This window comes from Ostrea edulis, chromosome 6 (assembly GCF_947568905.1).
Source record: "Ostrea edulis chromosome 6, xbOstEdul1.1, whole genome shotgun sequence".
Classification (NCBI taxonomy): domain Eukaryota; kingdom Metazoa; phylum Mollusca; class Bivalvia; order Ostreida; family Ostreidae; genus Ostrea; species Ostrea edulis.
Genome location: NC_079169.1, coordinates 82,321,135 through 82,336,441, shown reverse-complemented (window position 1 = coordinate 82,336,441; position 15,307 = coordinate 82,321,135). Strand labels below are relative to the sequence as shown.

The 15,307-nt window shown below is 34.9% G+C and overlaps 1 protein-coding gene across 1 annotated transcript in view; it reads left to right on the top strand.

The window, feature by feature from the left end:
• Positions 1–15,307, top strand: part of LOC125646260 (uncharacterized) — a 140,368-nt gene that overhangs the window by 36,780 nt on the left and 88,281 nt on the right. The window contains exons 6-7 of the mRNA XM_056140983.1: positions 1,720–1,876; positions 6,265–6,370. Of these exons, the coding sequence (XP_055996958.1) occupies positions 1,720–1,876; positions 6,265–6,370 (263 nt within the window). The remainder of the gene's footprint in view (positions 1–1,719; positions 1,877–6,264; positions 6,371–15,307) is intronic.

The window sequence follows — 15,307 nt, the reverse complement described above, 5'->3', positions numbered from 1 at the left end:
CAAATATATAAACATCATGCCTCCTGCGGCGTGTTGGATCACAATATGGATGTGAATATATTGGGAAAATCTTGAAATATGGGCCAAGGTGACTCAGGTGAGCGATGTGGGCCATGGGCCTCTTTTGTATAATATGTTTGTAGAAGAAACAGTAGAATCACTATAAGGTCTTCCGTGAAGAACGGAAGACCTTAATAATAATAAACAGTACAATCACTATAAGGCCTTCCGTCTGAAACGGAAGACCTTAATAAAAAGAAAAGTGAAAAATCAACAATAGAATAATAGAAGGTTCTTCCGCTGAAGACGGAAGACCCTAATAAGAAAAGTGAAAAATCAACAATAGAATAATAGAAGGGTCTTCCGATGAAGACGGAAGACCATAATAACTAGTAATCCTAATTGTTCGCGAACAATTAGAGGGCTTTCCACCTACAATGATTTAAAAAAAGATATTTAAGATGATGTACGAAACTCAAAACGACCTTGAAAATTTAATAATAATTTAAAATAATAAAAACTTAAATATAATGTTTACGATGACCTTGACCTTGATCTCATTTTAAAGGTCAAAGGTAATCGCTCTTAATGCAAGTGATCCTATGTCTCTATCTATATTAATGTAAAAGCTATCAGCTTAAAAACGTTAATCAAGACATTCAGGGGCAATGATTTGTTTAGGGGTTTTCGGTTACTTTCCGTTAGTTTCTCAATGCTAAAAATACTTTGAAAGACCTTGAAAATGGAAAAAAAATAATTTTGATGATGACCTTGACCTTTGACCTCATTTTGAAGGTCAAAGGTCATCGGTCTTAATGCAAGTGGTCCCATGTTTTCATCGATATTAATATAAAAGTTATAGGCTTAGATAATGATATTGGAGACTTTCAGGGGCAATAACTATGCTTAAGGGTTTCGTATCCCTTTGATTATTTTTTCTTTAAAAGAGGGTTTTACTGTGAATTCATTAGCGAAGGTTTCGTGTCTCTATGACTTTCCGTTAAGTAGGAGTAGCGATAACAATGTTTGCGACGCGAGTCTCCGAAATTCACAAAAGGGTCAAAGTTCAAAGTTGTAATGCATACTATCAAAACCAATCAAGAAGTCAATACTTACCCATATAATATTTCAACGCTATCTTAAGCAGGAAAGAGAGTATAAAAAGTGCTATTTTTTCCTCTTTTCTGATGACATTGACCTTGACCTAATTTTCAAGGTCAAAGGTCACCGATCCTATTCCAGTTGGTCCCATGTCTCTACGACAAACCGTTCTCAAGTTCGACATGTTTTACGAATAAATCGCAAAACATAAAGAGGCATTAACTCCCTTTAGGGGACACCGAATCTCTTCATTTTAAATTCTTCGCTTCTACTAATTACCCTCTATGTTTTAGAAAAGGTTTCATCCTCCTATCATTTACGGTTATGGTTATACTAGTATACTAAGTTTAATGTCTATCAAGCAATGGGTTCTCGATATATCAAGCTGACAATATATTCCTGTATGCCCACAGTAAATTGACCCTTGACCTGAAAAAAGAGGGGTCTTCTTCTACTCTTTAGAAGTTCGTTGTAGTATGATAAGTTCAATTACTAATGAGTTTCCTAATTTTCAGTTACATGTATCGTTCAACTCTAGTTTTAGATATGCTTATGCACTGTATTATATGTTAACAAAATGCAGTTTTGAATAAAACTAAAAATTTAACCCATTATTAGATGGATGTAGCAGTAAAGCCCAAGAAATCGCATGCAAAATAAAAGAAACAGAAAACATAACATTGTTGACAATGAACCCTTCTGAGATAAAAGACGGTGCCGATCCTTTCAGCAACATTCGAGACGCTTGTGATGGAAGGCCATCAAAACGGTCCAGGTAAGTACATGTATACAGATACATCTCATGTCTTATTTACGATGGGTTTTTCTATAAATACTAAGGGTACCTCATTATAAGTTATTTTATATTACAACTTCATCTGTGTTATGAATTCTGTCGAAGATTATTGCAGGCGATGGGCTAAATTTGAAAATGAAGAACATGTCAGAATGGATTAACAGTTTAAGAGGAATACCAAAATCCCACATTAGACTCATCAAAACAAAAGTACTTACAAGATATACTTGTGTGTACAGTAAACCAGAAGTGATCAAAGAATTAGATAGGTTACACGAGGAATATACTTTGGTTCCAGCTGACAAAACTTGTAACAACATTGTCTTTTTTGTAAGGCCCATTCTGTATTTTACTATCACATTTGGTAATTGTACTTAAACTCCAACTGCCCTTTGAAAGAATAAGATTCTTTGAAACCATTTTTCAGTTTTAGACACATTTAATATCCCAGTCAATGCGATGTATGGATATAAATTACCTATACTGGATTCCTAAACTCGATTGCTGGATCGAGTAAATAATCTACCAAACTCCTATCTTTGTTCCCCACGAAAATATTAACAGCTGTGAAGGAGAAACTTCAAACGTACTGTGCGACTACATATGCCAGACGTGGTGTGAATCAAATCAGGATTCTAAAAAAAAAAAACTTTTAGGAAATTTGAAATAGCAAAACCTTTCTAAAATCAACAACATCAAAACGTATGAGTTTTCAACTCTTTAGGCGACCATTCCTCACGATAAATTAAAGACTAGACTTTTTGACATCACAGACAGTTGCTTCTTCAACAGAGATGGACAAAAGAAATATTCGTATCTAGTGATCGGTCATTACTTTGTTAAACACCACTCTGATCCCACACACAAGTACCCTGAAGTTGAAATAGAAAATAGCTCATCAATAACAATTTCTTCTTAGTCTTTGGTGATCAGGTCTTCCAACAGTCTATTGGAATTCCCATGGGCACGAATTGTGCTCCTTTGTTAGCTGACCTGTGTTATATTCATAAGAATCAGAGTTTATTCAAAAGCTTGTACATGACAAGAAAAATAATCTCTTGTTGTGGCCTTCAACTCGACGTTTAGATATATCGACGACGTTTTATCTATTAACAATAATCATTTTCATGCATATGTCGATTCGATATATGTGTATCCCTATGAACTGGAGATAAAAGACACCACGGGTGCCTCCACATCTGCTTCATACTTAGATGTTTTATTGAAAATGGATATTGACGGCAAACTAACAACTCAAATTTACGATAAGCGGGATGATTTCAGCTTTTCCATCGTCAAGTTCCCATATTTTTGTAGCAATATTCCATTATCACTTGCATATGGTCTTTATATCTCTCAACTGATTCAATACGCAGGAGCTTGTTCGGTGTATGAACAGTTTTAAATCGATGAAGACTACTGATAAACAAGTTGATGTTTCAACAGGGGTTTCAACAGTTAAAGCCACCATTTCGTAAATTCTATGGTTGTTATAATGATCCAGCTTGCCCATATAACCTATCATTGGGTCAAATGCTGCACAGCGGGGTTAAAGGTCATAGGAGACAATTTTAAAAAAATGTTTTGCACGAAAATGTGTTCTTCTTTAATTACTTAATATATGTAAATAAGTCATTCAGAAAAAATCGTAAGGTAACAGACTCTACAGATCGTCAAATGTTGCTATGGTGTGAAGTATCAAAATAGGAAGATGACTTATCTCCCTTGCTTTATGACGTCAAAAGAGACCAACCTGACGCAAATGTGTATTTGTTTATACTAATAACTGCGGGTTTTAGCCGTCAAAATGTTCAATGTGCTTACATTCAACTGTAATGTAGCAAATCGGGTAATTCTATATACTTTTGTCTAAATGATCCAACGTTCAGAAAGACTTGGGTGTGAAATCTACACCGAGAACACAGAACTCGAAGTTGTTTCACAATCATTTTACATGATTACGGGGGTTGATGAGGATCAGTTTCGTTATTGTATACACTCTACTTTGGCAAAAACTAATGGATTTATGAAATTAAATCTTCAAGAAGATGCAGTTCTAACTATTTTCGACTACAGACCAACTGCAAGCACGGCGAAGACGAGAAAATCCTACAAAACTAAACGTTGACTGTATAATGACGGTAGTACAGATATTCATAATTTAGTATCTGAACATGATCTGATTTGTTTTGAAATGAAATTTGACTCTGAAATAGTCATGTGAAGCTCTTCTGATCAGAATATTTTTCTCTGTAGATAAGTAAATAAATTGAAGATGAATATGTCTAACTTTACACATGTGTAAGTTGAAAGTTGCATTATCAGACACCCCCCCCCCTCTTTTCTGTTTAAAAAGAATGTTCAAAGCAAATGGTGGAGCGATCATGAAACTACAAGTTTTTATATCAGATGAAATAAACCGATTTTTACCGTCATGCAAGAGTTGGGTGATGATTTTTTTAAATGAAGCACTAATTTGCACGTTGGTTACCTTATTGGGGGCAAAATTTAAAACAAAAAATTAATTAAATTATTCTTCAAATAGGCCTTAATGTCGCAAATTTTATTGTAAAAGAATGTTAAGTAGACATTTATATTTATTATTATATAATTCACCTCTTAAACTAAAATAGCTGCACACGATTCTTGGAAAAATTCTATGAAAATGAATTCAAAATGCGGCGCTCGCGATTTGTGCAAAGGAAATTCCGATCTGGCTATAGAATATATCCGAGTCAGGGTGGAACTTGGGCACATGAAACCAAAGGGGGATGAGGGGGTGCCCACCTTTTCTGTCAGTCAACCTTCAATTACTTCAACTTTTGGAAAAAACAACAACGGATACTGCTTGTCTGCATGGGGTTGAAAAAAGCGGAAGTAATAACTATCTATATTTCTTTTATTGTCATCAGAGAATGTACTCTGAAATTATCATACATTTATCATTAACCAGTCAGTATTATTTCAACCGATTTGGAATAAATAGGACCTTGATCGATCTTGTTCGTCCTCTGAAGAAAAATCGTCGATGTGGCTGGTATTTGCATTAATAATGAGTTCAAAGTTATATCCTTGTGTAACGAACTATGGTTCCCCATTCAAAAACTTCTCCAGCTGTGAATAAATCGTCTATGGATGTGCTTTTGTTTTGATTCGCAAATCTGAGTGTGGTCTCTTATGACGTCACAAATTCAGGAAATAAGGAACGATAATCGGGTAACGATTTTCTATTCCGACTACCTTTGCACTTCGATTTCTTCGAGTTAATATCGTCATTAATCTTAAAAAGTATTTTTGAGGAGTCTGTGAAACAAAGTTTATAATTATGGAGAGAGAAAAGTATGGTTAAAAACCGTCTCTTATGAACTTTAAGATGTCCCGAGTAAAATAACAAGTAATAACAGCATATTCGTATAAAAGTAAAATTCTTCCAAACGTCGAATTTTTAAAAGTAAAAATCGTTTGTCAATACATAAACAAACATCGTATCACGTGAGAAAATCCTTCGCTTAACTACAAGTACGTAGTTTTTATCCGCTAGACTTTTAGTTGTTTATCACCTCGGCACATGTGAAAGATGCACTCAAATCATTTGCAGCTTGGGCTTGATATGTTGACATTGAAATGGTAAATTTAAAAAGTGATATGGATCGATACAATATCCTCTCAAATATAGCATTTTCCATAATCTTAACTCAAATGTTGGGCATTTTCCACATTCACATCCAAATCGTATCTAAACGATGCAAAATATTCTACCTTCCGTATCAAAATCCTAAATCTGCAACTAGTCACCTTTAGGAATATGTCTTGCTCGAAATAAAATATCGTCATCTTTCACCTGTGCCGAGTCGATATGTACATGCGTTGGTTTTCTTTATTCCAAATGACTATGCACATCGGGGGCGATTTCAAAGTCACAAAGTAATTTAAAGATTACTTTACATTCTTTCGTGCACATTCTATATATAGGAATAGTAGACTTATAAATTATCAAAGAAAACTATAGACCTGTACGTCGTGATGTACTTTTATATTGTGACGTCATATAGTGTGAAGTGCACCGAGGTACATTGCATGATGTTTGTTTTAACTTTACGCGGGACACCTTAACCTTGCTGTGTGTCTGACGTGTTTCATACCGATTGTTAGTCCGTTCTTGGCACATTGATTTTGACTACATATTACTCCGTTTACCTGATCAAGATATAGGGCTAAGTGCGAATGTGAACGACAGGGGACGCTTACTCCTACTAGGCACCTGATCTGGTGTGTCGAGGGGTCCGTGTTTGTTAACTCTTTATTTTGTAATTTTTGTGGGAGTTGTGAGATTGAACACTGTTGTTTATCATCGCCTTTCATTACAGTTACCCTTGTAAGGAAGGTATATCCCCAGGAGGCGTTGTTTGCTTGACTGCCAGCATACTTCAGTTTATTTATGATCTTGGAACGTCTACCAAATACAGTTTTCAGGTACTTGTATCGCGTGGCAATACCTATGAATTAAAAACACGATATATATAATATTTCAAATGCAACGTGTATCTTGTATGATACTCTTAAATGGACATTAAGTAACTGTATCCCAATTCCCAATTTCAATGACCGTGTAGCGTGTGACAGCGTGGCGAGAATTCCATCGTCATCGAAAGCAAGGTTTTTGACTTGCCTAGATGGTCGAGCGGTCTGGCTCGCTGGTTACATGGTGCTAGGAAATTTCGTTTCGCAGGTCGTGAGTTCAACCCCGCGTAGAGGCGGAAGTGGGTATCCAAATAAGTGATATTTCCTGTGCTTTATATTAAATATTTCTTCACTTAGGGCAGTTATGTTCATTTAAGAGTGAATTACTATTTCTGTGATATATATATATATAAACTCTAAACACTTTGTAGAAATATTTTGACCCAATCGCAAATGAACCTCTAATGTGGAACGGCTCCATCAGATTCTGCAGCCATGTGTACACGAATGCAAATATGACGTCACACTCGTACGTTACAAAATGAAACGCGAGCTTTCAAATGCATCTAGTATTCTACCACTATGAATTTCCACTTATATGTGTATGTATTAGAGTGAATAAGACATTAATGATACCAAAACTGAATCTGTGGTGAAAATGTAATTAACACATTATACAGGGATTCGATTCTGGTCTTTTAACCTCTTCCAAATGCGCGCTTCCGGCAAAGAAATGAATCGGTTTGATGCAATTCTTGCGCCGATTCACGTCCGAGTCTTTTGCCGATTACGGAAAAGGACGAGCGTGTGATCCGATTGACTTCGACCGTGTTACCGGTCTTCTTCAGTCGTGTTTATCTCAAACTCCGTACAGTGTCAAATCCCCGGGACTACTTTCCCCTACGAATAATGACACTAAAACAGGCTTTCAAAACTTCTGCAGAAAAACGCAAGTTACTATACGCGTGTGATTCGGTTTTCTAAAATAGCAGATAGGGTGGCCACGTAGGGTTTAATTATTCCAGAATTAGTAGAAATAAATTCTTCTACACTTTGTGTAACGTTTAGACTGATTAAAAATTGACACTACTGGCCTTGACATTGGACTATGATTTTGAACGGAGTGTCATCGACGTAGTGATGATGATGCCGAGGCATCTGTGGAAACAGGAGGAAGATTTTATCGTATCAGGGTCACATTTCTGCGTATTGTTGTCATATTTGAGAGGGAATCCAACCAGGAAAGACAAGATACGCCAGGAACTTCTTTACTGATGGATAGGTTGTCCAGAAAAAGCGACAACATTCAAACAACCAGGTTAGTGACTCGGATTTTCTCAGAGATCTCGTATCTTTTGAAAAGTCCGTCAACTGTCCGTAGTGTCATAGACATGTTGATAAAGTTTAAGTGTACGTACATCTTCAGTGAAATACTACAGGCACAGATTAAAGATTGACTATCGAAGATTTTTTTAAAAGCCTAATTTCGTTTTTATAACTATCTTGAAATTGTTTCTAAAATGAAAGTGCTTGAGGAATCGCTAATATCAATCACTAGATCTTTATCGCATTAATTTGGTTATAGGTATTTCAGAATTATATCAATACATCTGTTGATCTATGCAAACAAATCTTTTAAAGAGAAGTGCCTCCTCTCCCACCCCCTCCCCCAAATTAACATTGTGGAGGTGCACTTTCAAAAATTATTTTTCAAATAGATATTAATTGTGTCATGCTTGCTCCCAGTGTCATGCTGTTGAAGATGATGAACATATAGATCTGGTACAGGATTTTAAAAAGTCATATGAGTATCAATGACCATGATATGGTCTAGATTAAATCATACATATAACTTTGTACACCTTCCTAGATTCACACCTTGTGTTTACACACCAATACAAATAACTAGTGGCTCAAAAAAGAAAATCCAAAGAGAACAAATCCATATGTAGTGTAACTTAATTAAAACACATGTCTAATATAGATATCAGTTCAACACCTGACATTTTTTAAAATTAAAGTAATAATCCAGTATTAATTAAGATAAATTGTAAGTGAGATATAAGGTCTACGACTAATGTAGTAATGAAATAATTTCAATGATAGATAATGTGGGAATTTATATTATGACAGGACCAAAAGTTAACATACAGAGAAAATGATAAATATACTCTCACCACAGAAATGTCATCACTAATGTCATTGAAAATCCATGTTGTAATAAATATAAATCATTACATATTTGTGCAGTTAAAATCAACCAATGGAAATTCGGCTAAAACCAATGTAAGACATTTTTGTAAGTGTGATGTAAAGTCTATGACTAATGTAGTAATGAAATAATTTCAATGATAAATAAATGTGGCAATTTATATTATGACTTGACCCAAAGATAACATACAGAGAACTCAACATAAAAAAATTCCTTTCCAATGTCACACACGCACGCACGTACGCACACACACACACACACACACACACACACACACACACACACACACACACACACACACACACACACACACACACACACACACACACATATATATATATATATATATATATATATGACAATGAGGCTATCAATAGTGTAATAATGATAAAGTGTTTGCTAATAAAACATGATAAATTTTCTGAAAGTGTCATTTAGTTGTGTTTGATAGATACCTGTAGTTCTCATACAGTACATATTGAAGGAAAAAAGCCTCATGGGAGGCAAATTTGATGAAAAGGATATGCATAGATATGTATGATATACCGTACATATAGAATATTTATGGACTTTCTTGGTATACCTGTAGTAGGGAAAATGGTCAAAGTAAACTTTTCACATAAATTTTTATTTTTAAAGGGGGATCTTGGACCCCTTTCAAGGAGAAATAAATGCAAAATAGAATGGGTCATTCAAATCTGCAGTAGATCAACAGGAACAGAAATGACAAAACTGTGAATACTGTTGTATAGGGTTTTAAAACATGGTTCTTGAGGACATGATGGGGCCATATAAGGGTTCATTTTATTATATTTTATGAATTTTATTGAAGGACACAAAATACATGTGCAATATTTACATACACATATGTAATATACACTGTATAGTCATTAAAAATTTTCTAGGGCTAGTGTTTATCTACAAAAGAGTTATGATTCAGAATTATTTCCTGTTAAATCTTTGAAAATACCAAGAACAAATTGATTACAATATAATACAATTATGCATACACTGTAAGGGTGTGAATTTTGATTCGTTCAAACAGTGAGGTATTTTGGTGGTGGATGACAGTTTACAGGGGACTTAAAAATAATTCCATATCAAATTCATATAACTCATACGATACGTTGTTTTTTTTTCTTATATAAACATTGAAGTGAAATTGTCACATATACAAAAGTAATGAAGTCAATTAAGTACAAGCAGACTGAAACAGTGTGGTGCTGAAAGATTCAATGTATTTCTGCAAGAATTTTTACCGTCTAATTAGAAATGGTCTTTATAAAATAAGAAATGAATTGTTGCTTGAAGTTAACTTGCTTTCCTAACTGGTCTTAATTTCAGAAAGATTTTATATGTTAAAAAGATGTTTTCTGGAAAGCTGCAAATCATTGAATTTGTTCAATTCTGTAAGAAAATGTATAATTACATGGGGGGCCAGAGTCATATAATTACAAATATCACCAGAGCATGACATATACTACAAAGAATTATACTTACGGCAAATAGAACTTGGGATTGGGTACCAATCTTTTCCACTTTTTATGACAAATATGCCTTTCATGTAGAATCAGGATATAGGGCTCACGGCGGGTGTGACCGGTCAACAGGGGATGCTTACTCCTAGGCACCTGATCCCACCTCTGGTGTGTCCAGGGGTCCGTGTTTGTATTGTTTATAGGAGTTATGAGATTGATCACTGTTCGTTATCTTCACCTTGCATACAATGGAAAATGTAGTTTAAAAATATCATGAAATCAACAAACTAAGTCGCTTTATGCCAACAAGAGTAACAGTGAGTGTGGGTTTTTTTCTTTCTTCGTTTTTGCTTGTCGACCCCCCTCCCCCCTTTGTGTTAAAGCAAAGCCACATGTATGGACTGTACTAATATTATACGTCTCAAATGCAACCTGCGGACAAACGCTGATGTGTCTTAGAATATAGATAATGGTGACTGCAATTTTTGTTCGTTTAATTTGGGTAGATGGTGGGTTGTAATACACCTCAAGTTCATATATTTGTTTCGATCTGGGATGTTGAGTAAATTGTTACCTTCTCCTCCTATATGCCCATCTCCAGATATATACGTAAATTTCTTTATATGCTGTGCACAAATTTCTAAATGTAAGTCAATTATCAACGTCGCTTCACATATGGATCGCGAGAAACGTCAAAAGATTAATTTAGTTAACGTAAACTCTAATTTTAAAAATCCACATCGTTTACAGCGACAAGAAATAGGCCTGCATCAAATTCTTTTTAAAGTGAATACGAATGGACGTTTTCTTATCTGATTCTAGCGAAATTGCATTTATTTGAATCAAATAATTTGACTCTACAATTCTACTTACTTTATTTACCTTCTCTTTCATTGATTAATATAGTACGTTATTAATAACGGTTTATGAATATTTATTTGAAGAAATTTGAAAGAAAATGATAATCTAAGACTTGATAATCTATTAGAGGCAAGGGAAACGATATCGACATTAAGGAACCACTACGTGCACCATGAAATTGAATGATTGATCGCGTAAAGATTTTGCTGTGGATGTCATGATTTTTTTCCTAAACATCAGTTTTATAATTTACCGCGCTTTTGCAACTGTGACGTCATACCGTCAATACACGGTATTTTGGTAGGCTTTATATCAGAGACATATATATTATTTTTGCAATCTAAGGCTAATATCAGATTATTTTTTTCATTACAATATGCAAGAAAGTTGCCAAAATTTTTACTGAACTTCATTTTTGTTGCACATAAGAATCTTAAGAGCATCAGACACATAGTGTGTTTTTTTTCTGAAGGGAAAGGGGGGGAGCAGAGAATAACTCACGATCGTCTAAAAATTCTTGATTATCAAACGAAAATTTAAAAAAAAGGACCAAAAATTCATAACAGCTGTTCTATATAACTGAAAAATTGTTGAGTGTGGCGGAAAACATCAATCAATCAATCAATCTATCTATCTATCAATCTATCAACCAATCAATCTATATTCCAAACTTCAACATCATACATGTAATGAAGGGGACGGACTCGTCCTACAATACAACGTAAGGGGTTGGAGGTTGTCGGTCAGTATATGAGACTTGAGTCATACTATGCATGTGAATATAAAGGAAAATCAACTTTATCAAAATTAAAAGTGTCCCGTCTCTGATTTAAAGCGCCCGAGAGTAAAGGATATCAAATTGGAACGGGACGGCGGTAAAACATATATATATATATATATATATATATATATATATATGTGTGTGTGTGTGTGTGTGTGTGTGTGTGTGTGTGTGTGTGTGTGTGTAGACAGTGGAAGGGTAGTGGTGTGTACACAACATCTGTACACGTGCTCTATCCACACTAGTGTTTGCAAGCTTTATAAGGCATATGAAATACTGCAAGGAAGATGTCACTAAGGACCAACAAGCTCCACTTTTAATTTTGTGTCTCTGTGCATCAAATACAGTATTTCTCATCTCCCACAAAATCTTTGAAGTAGAAAACTTTAACAAGAGATGGGAGATGTCTCTCATTATTCATGGAAATAATTGGCATTAACACTGTATTCTTTTAGTCCCTTAACTGACCCTGTGAAATGCAGAACCACACGACCTCTATCCTTGCTCTTGGTGACTAGGTACACAGACTTCTTAAAAGCAGTTGACCTTTGCTGTTCACTACAACAACCTTTTTCAAGACCACCAATTCTTTTAACACAACTTTCAAGAAAAGCAATAAAAGGGAACAGTCTAACAGATTGAAAGACACAAGGGTCTATGTATATTATAATCATAATTTTATGTTTGTTTATAAGGAACTCCTTGAGAGAAATTAAAAATATGTTTAATATTGATAATCAAGATTCCTTGTAGCCAATATTCTTTAAAGCTAAACAATAAGGTTATTATGATGTGCATTGAAGATAGTTATTCTTAAAGGGGCATTAGCTGTCATTTTGTTACCAAAAATGAATTAAATGAAAATTTCTCCATATCATACATGTATATTTCAGTAATAACACCAGTATTTAATTATTTCAAACACCTTTAAACCTCAAAACAGGCACATTAATGTGTATGAATATCACATGAATTTTGGTAATTAAATAATTATTGTCTTGCAAGATAATAATTCTTCCTTATGTATTTCTGTACACTAAAAGCGACAATCTATCGTCGTTATATTAGGTTTCTCTTGTTTTTGTACAAAATAAATGTTTTTACTAGACATTAATATATATTCCTATGTCATTGAGACATTTTGAGTAAAAAGGTTGCCATCACTTTCACAGCTAATGCCCCTTTGCTTCCATGATCCACTTCAAACTTTGTGAGCTGATAGGGGGTCACTAGGAGGGGTGCGATCAACTTTTCAAGTTTTCAAAATGGCCGCCGTTTCAAGATGGCCGCCAAAAAAACGTCAAAAACTCTAGGTTGTCGGATTTCAACCAAATTCTATTTTTAGGGTAATTTGGTGACCCCGAGTCCATTTCCACCATCAAAATTATTTTTGAGCCGCCATTTTCAAAATGACCGCCATATACTGAAATATTTCAAAGTGTTAAAATCTCTACAACATTAGGGTTCTGGGGTCAATTGAGGGTCCACAATTCATATCTAGCATCAGTATTTCCTTCCAATCAATATTCAAATTTTTCAAAATGGCTGCCATTGAAGAAAATGGCGGCCAAAAATCAAGTCCGTCGGATTTCAGCCAAATTTAGTTTCTAGAGTTCTTTCAGTATCCTGAGTGCATGTCTGGCATCAATAACCATTTCGGACATGGGGAGCTGTTCGGAGACAATTGTGTTGGCATCCCAACACAGTTATAGCTCGTTATTATTATTTTCTTCTTATTCTTATTATTCCTCTTCTTTAGTGAGAAATTTGTCCGACCGATTTTGTGAAAGTGCTTCGACAGATCCACTTCAAACTCTGTGAGCTGATAGGGGGTCACTAGGAGGGGTGCAATCAAATTTTCACATTTTCAAAATGGCCGCCGTTTCAAGATGGCGGCCAAAAAACGTCAAAAACTCAAGGTTGTCGGATTTCATTCAAATTCCATTTCTAGGGTACTTTAGTGACCCCAAGTCTATTTCCACCATCAAATTTTTTTTTAGAGCCACCATTTTCAAAATGGCCGCCATATACCGAAATATTTCAAAGTGTTAAAATATCTACAACATTTGGGTTCTGGGGTAAATGGAGGGTCCACAGTTCATTTTTAGCATCAGTATTCCCTTCCAATCTATTTTCAAATGTATCAAAATGTCCGCCATTGAACAAAATGGCGGCCAAAAATCAAGTCCGTCGGATTTCAACCAAATTTAGTTTCTATTGTTTTTGGAGGATCCTGAGTGCACATCAAAAAGCATTTCTGACATGGGGAGGTGTTCGGAGACATTTGTGTTGGCATCCCAACACAGTTATAGCTCGTTATTTTTGGTCTAAATCCAAGAGGTGTTTTAACAAAATATTAATGAATTTCTTATAGATAGTATATACATCACAGACAATAAGACGTGTTCACATACATGTAAACACCGAACTTCGTGTCTTTTTATGCAAGACGAAAGATTTTAGTGAAAATCCAGTGTTTGGGTTCAGTAAGTTCATCATCACTTTTATTTACATGTAAAATATATAATTTCAGCGGAAACCAGTTAGCGTTTGGTATAGGGAGAGTATTAGCTTTGTCTACAGCTGATGTACTATAATTATTAATAATCTGCGCCTGTTGTTAAATCTAATTGTTTGATTTCTCCCAAGTTGTTATAAATTTACTTCAAACGTTATGAGGTACTCATCATCAGAGTTCTTTCCACTTTGAAATAGCCGCGTAAAAATATCACCCCGCGTAAAAAGAATCAGTAAAGCAAAGCCGTTATAAAATTTCTAAAATGGGAATTTTATTATTTTTCAACGGGAATTAGTTGAGAAACGCATTAAAAGATAATTACATGTATCAGAATATTCATGCTTCACCTTTACACTTATGTATACTATATCGAAAAAAAAACCACTCACCCCCACCCCCAAACCCCAAACTTTTCTCAGTATTGGAAACATTTAATCAATTACCTGAAGATCAGCAAGTATAATTTTCCTTGCCAATTGATTTATGAAAAATATAACTTTTTCTGAAATGCAATAATCAAACCTGTGTATAATTCTATCAGAATTTACTATTCGTGTTAAAGTATGAAATAAAAAGACGTATCTTTATAGGGTTAAAAGTGTAAATAACACACACACACACAATAAAAATAAAATGTGATAATATATTTATATATAATATTGGGGGCGAGTTGTCTCAAGAGAAGGGGGCGAGTTGTCTCAAGAGAAGGGGGCGACTTGTCCTGAGAGAGGGCGAGTTGTCCTAAGAGGGGGCGAGTTGTCTTGAGGGCGAGTTGTCTTGGGGGCGAGTTGTCCAGCATTCTATAAAACATAAAAGCCCTAGCTTAAATAGCTCAAGATATATTTTTAAAAAGATTTTTCCTATATACTTGTATGTAAAACCTTTATCCCCTACTGTGTCCCACCCTACCCTCAGGGCCATGATTTTAACAAAATTGAACCTGCACTATGTCAGAGAGCTGTCATGTAAATTTGAACTTTCCTGGCCCAGTGGTTCTGGAGAAGATGAAAAGTCGACAGACAGATGACTGATAAAAGGTTATTAAAATAGCTCTATTGAGCTTTCAGCTCAGGTGAGCTAACAATATATCTTTTAAGAG